This window comes from Babylonia areolata, chromosome 25 (assembly GCF_041734735.1).
Source record: "Babylonia areolata isolate BAREFJ2019XMU chromosome 25, ASM4173473v1, whole genome shotgun sequence".
Lineage (NCBI taxonomy): Eukaryota > Metazoa > Mollusca > Gastropoda > Neogastropoda > Buccinidae > Babylonia > Babylonia areolata.
Window position 1 is genome coordinate 19,589,822 of NC_134900.1, and position 3,804 is coordinate 19,593,625.

Sequence of the window (3,804 nt, forward strand, 5' to 3'; positions counted from 1 at the left end):
GTTACTGTTGACAATGGTGCGGTGTGTGAGTGAGTGATATGACAACTTGACAATCTGACTTCATTTGATTTGCTGTGAAACCTCAAAAGTGATGATCGACATAATAAAGAATATATTTATCTGAGACAAATGTACTCAAACACACACACACGTGTGTGTGTGTGTGTGTGTGTGTGTGTGTGTGTGTGTGTGTGTGTGTGTGTGTGTTTGTGCGTTTGTGAGTGTACATATGTAATATATATATATATATATATATGTGTGTGTGTGTGTGTGTGTGTGTGTGTGTGTATCTTGCGTGCGTATGTTTGTGTGCAACGTTGTTACTCAGCCAACGATGCCCTCAACACAGTGACACTGAAGTGCACCGTGAAAGGCAAACACAACCAGTTATTTCATCCTCGCTCTCTGACCCACACTCAACCTCTCACTCGTCCATCCACCACCCAACACTCCCTTCACACACTCCCGCCAGCAATCATTCGGTCAATCAACTACACCAGACATGTGTTCAGGTTCACGTTTTATTTATAAAACGACAACACTGTTGAGTATTCACAATATCCTTGCAAATCATATGACCGGAGCCAACCAGTCTCTCCGCAAGAAGCGAAACATTATATCACAGAGAAATCTGAAGGACGGACATCTTCGGCACCAAGGAAGATAGCCAAGAACAGAACAAGAACATTTCACAGCAAGAAACGAAAATAGAGCGAGTTGATTCGCGTACATATGTGCTGCAAAAATTACCGGAGAGAGAGGGAGAGAGAGAGAGAGAGAGAGAGAGAGAGAGAGAGCGAGAGAGCTCCACGTCATCATACTGTTCACAGATGACAGTTTTCAGACGGCATAGGCAAGTAAGGTGGATTTTACATGCGGAACAGCCGACAACCACAGACCAGAGCATCCCGCTCGCCCTGCTTCATGCTTGCTGGCCATCACTTCTTGAAGGCGCTGAACAGGACCCCGCAGGCCTCGCAGCAAGGATCCATGCAGCAGTGCACGCACATTCCGTACAGCTTCTGGATGCATCCGCAGTTGAGCTCCATCACCTTGAAGCAAGGAGTGACGTACCAGATGTGGACGAAGGCGATATCAGCGAACTCACAACCCCACTCCATGGCGATGCAGATGCCGCAGAAGAGGGTGCTGATCATGTAGCAGATGTCCTTGCAGCAGTTGAAGCACTTGTAGGAGTTGGTCCACACGCAGTCCATTGACCGCACTCCTTCAGGCTCCGCCAACACATCTTCGAAAGCAACCTGCAAGTGTAGGATGCAGTGGTTCAAATCCCGTGCTGCTTATGATCGTTCTTTCTTTCCTTTGTCAGTTTGTTCCAACATTTTCATTCTGACAAATGTTTACAGATACAAAATTATAATACTTTGTACATTAGGAAGTGAAACCACAATGATGCTCTAAGTATGGACAATTCCACCTCAGCATAAAGTAGGCAGAACGATACATATTCAAGAACATAATGACCATATGGTTATATTGCATAGCTTATTCATTTCACTAGGCATGGATATGGTGCCCATTTCTGTACAAAATTATTACATTCCATATTTATATTAAAAAACATACCTATCAAAAAATCGCCAACGTATGTTTGTATTGTATTGTATTACTCGTTTTTGTCACAACAGATTTCTCTGTGTAAATTTCAGGTTCCTTTCCCCAGGGAGAGCACATCGGTACACTGAGAGCGCTACCATTCTTTGTGTGTGTGTGTGTGTGTGTGTGTGTGTGTGTGTGTGTGTGTGTGTGTGTGTGTGTGTGTGTGTGTGTGTGTGTGTGTGTTTTCCTGCCTGCAGTTTGTTGTGTTTTTTATTAAGAATGGAAAAACATTTTTTACATGTCTCACAAACTCTGTCCGAAAATGTGTGAATGATCACATTCCCATAGAAATTGTAGAACTGTCTTTTTATCTTTGTACAAAGGAGACAGACAGGCAGAGAAAGGCTAACAGACATGGAGTGAGAGATAGACAAACAAGAAACAGAGACAGTCAGACAAGGCCTTTTCGTCTTGAGCATTACTATTACCTTGTTGCTTATTTGTTTTTTCCAGTGAACTCAGTTAAATCCGTTCTGCACAGTACACTTTGGTTTTCACACACACACACACACACACACACACACACACACACACACACACACACCTTCCCCGCCTTTTCACCACCCTCGGCTTTCTCTCCAAATGAATAAAATGAATGATAAACCTAACAGCGACACCACCATTCAAATTTGAAGGGAGAAGGATGACAATTTCTGGAAAAGGGTAATCCCTGTTGGAACCCCAGTTTGAGGATTCAGACATCTCTCTTCATGCACATGGAAACCTCTGAATAAACCATGGGGACCTCGCTGCCTACACATGGAATACTGCCGGGTTTCTTGTTTGTTTGTTGTTGTTTTTGTTTGGTTTTTTTGCAGGTACTGCTTGTGTCTGTTGCCACACGTCCACTGCCGAACACATTTCTATCACGAATGACTGAAATCCAAAGAAATCATTTACTCATGCCTATTTATTTTTGACGTAATGTCACAAGAGTTGAACAGCTGTTTTTGTCATCCATCGTTAAGAGTAACCTCTGCATTGTTTTCATTTCTGTCTCTCCAGTCTCAAATCATTGCGAGCCCCTACCTTCACTCCCCTCCCTCCTTCTTTCTGTTTGAAAGTTACCGGTACTGTTTGGAGGGAATACATTGTAAATCAATTCATCGATTTTGTTTTTCAAATGAAGGAGACTTGAAAAAGTGGACACTCGTCCTTCTGGTTGCATGCATCTTGCCTGCTTCTGTTTAAACATCTAAAGAGGAACACTAAAAAACAAAAAGGAGTCTGGAAAGAAAGAAAACAGAAACAGATCGAGACATACTTTTGTGTTACTTTCATTTTCATCGGATTTTTTAACACCACTATCCCCACCCCAACACACAACCCATTTTGTTTTGCTTCCTTCGCTTCTCCCAAGACACAAAGACCTCTTCGCAAAAAAATGTTGTTCTACCTCAGATTCTTCTTCGATTCATAGATATGTAAGAATGACTTATCAGCATTATGACCAAACAATAGGTTTTAGCCCCCTACCTTCAAATGGTCGTTGATATTGTTAGGGTCACGGTTAACCAGGTCAAGCTCCGCCATCTTTTGCTCTGGACAGGTGAGTCGACTCAAGGTGATGGTCAGTCTGCAAATGAGTGGCCAAACTCGGTATGTCGCCAATTATACCGGGCTACTTTGCAACCAAGGTGTGTATCCAAGGTCGTCATGGCTTCAGAAAACAGGACTCAGCAGCCAGTCAGTTCGTTTGTCACTTTAATCTTCAGCCGGCCGTGAAACCAAGCTCTTGTGTAAACTCTGCTGATTGAAAGTAGGGGAGGGGGCCGGGGTGGGAGGACTTGTTGTATTTGGACAGGGGACGGTTGGAAGTCCTGTCTCTCTGTCTCTCTCTATGTCTGTATGTCTCTCTGTCTCTGTCTCTGTCTCTCTCTCTCTCTCTCTGTCTGTCTATATATATCTCTGTCTGTCTGTCTGTTTCTGTCTGTCTGTCTCTGTCTGTCTGTCTGTCTCTCTCTCACTTTCTGTGTGTGTGTGTGTGAGTTGGTCTGTCTGTCTGTCTGTCTGTCTGTCTGTCTATCTCTCTCTCTGTCTGCCTGTTGGTCTGTCTGTCTGTTGATCAGTTTGTCTCTAACTTTCATTCATGGCTGTGAAATGTTCAAATGTCCCTTCGTGAAGGACTTTGGCTTTAAACGAATCTCTTTCTCTCTCTCTCTCTCTGTCTGTCTGTCTCTTTCT

General features: G+C 43.5%; 1 protein-coding gene across 1 annotated transcript; it reads right to left on the reverse strand.

The window, feature by feature from the left end:
• Window positions 1-938: 938 nt before the first annotated feature.
• LOC143299812 (caveolin-1-like) lies at window positions 939-3,156 on the reverse strand. Its single transcript, XM_076613267.1, has 2 exons — window positions 3,097-3,156; window positions 939-1,262 (listed from the first exon to the last, which is right to left on the reverse strand). The coding sequence occupies exons 1-2, from the start codon at window positions 3,151-3,153 to the stop codon at window positions 939-941; spliced, it is 381 nt and encodes a 126-aa protein (XP_076469382.1). The 5' UTR covers window positions 3,154-3,156.
• Window positions 3,157-3,804: the final 648 nt, after the last annotated feature.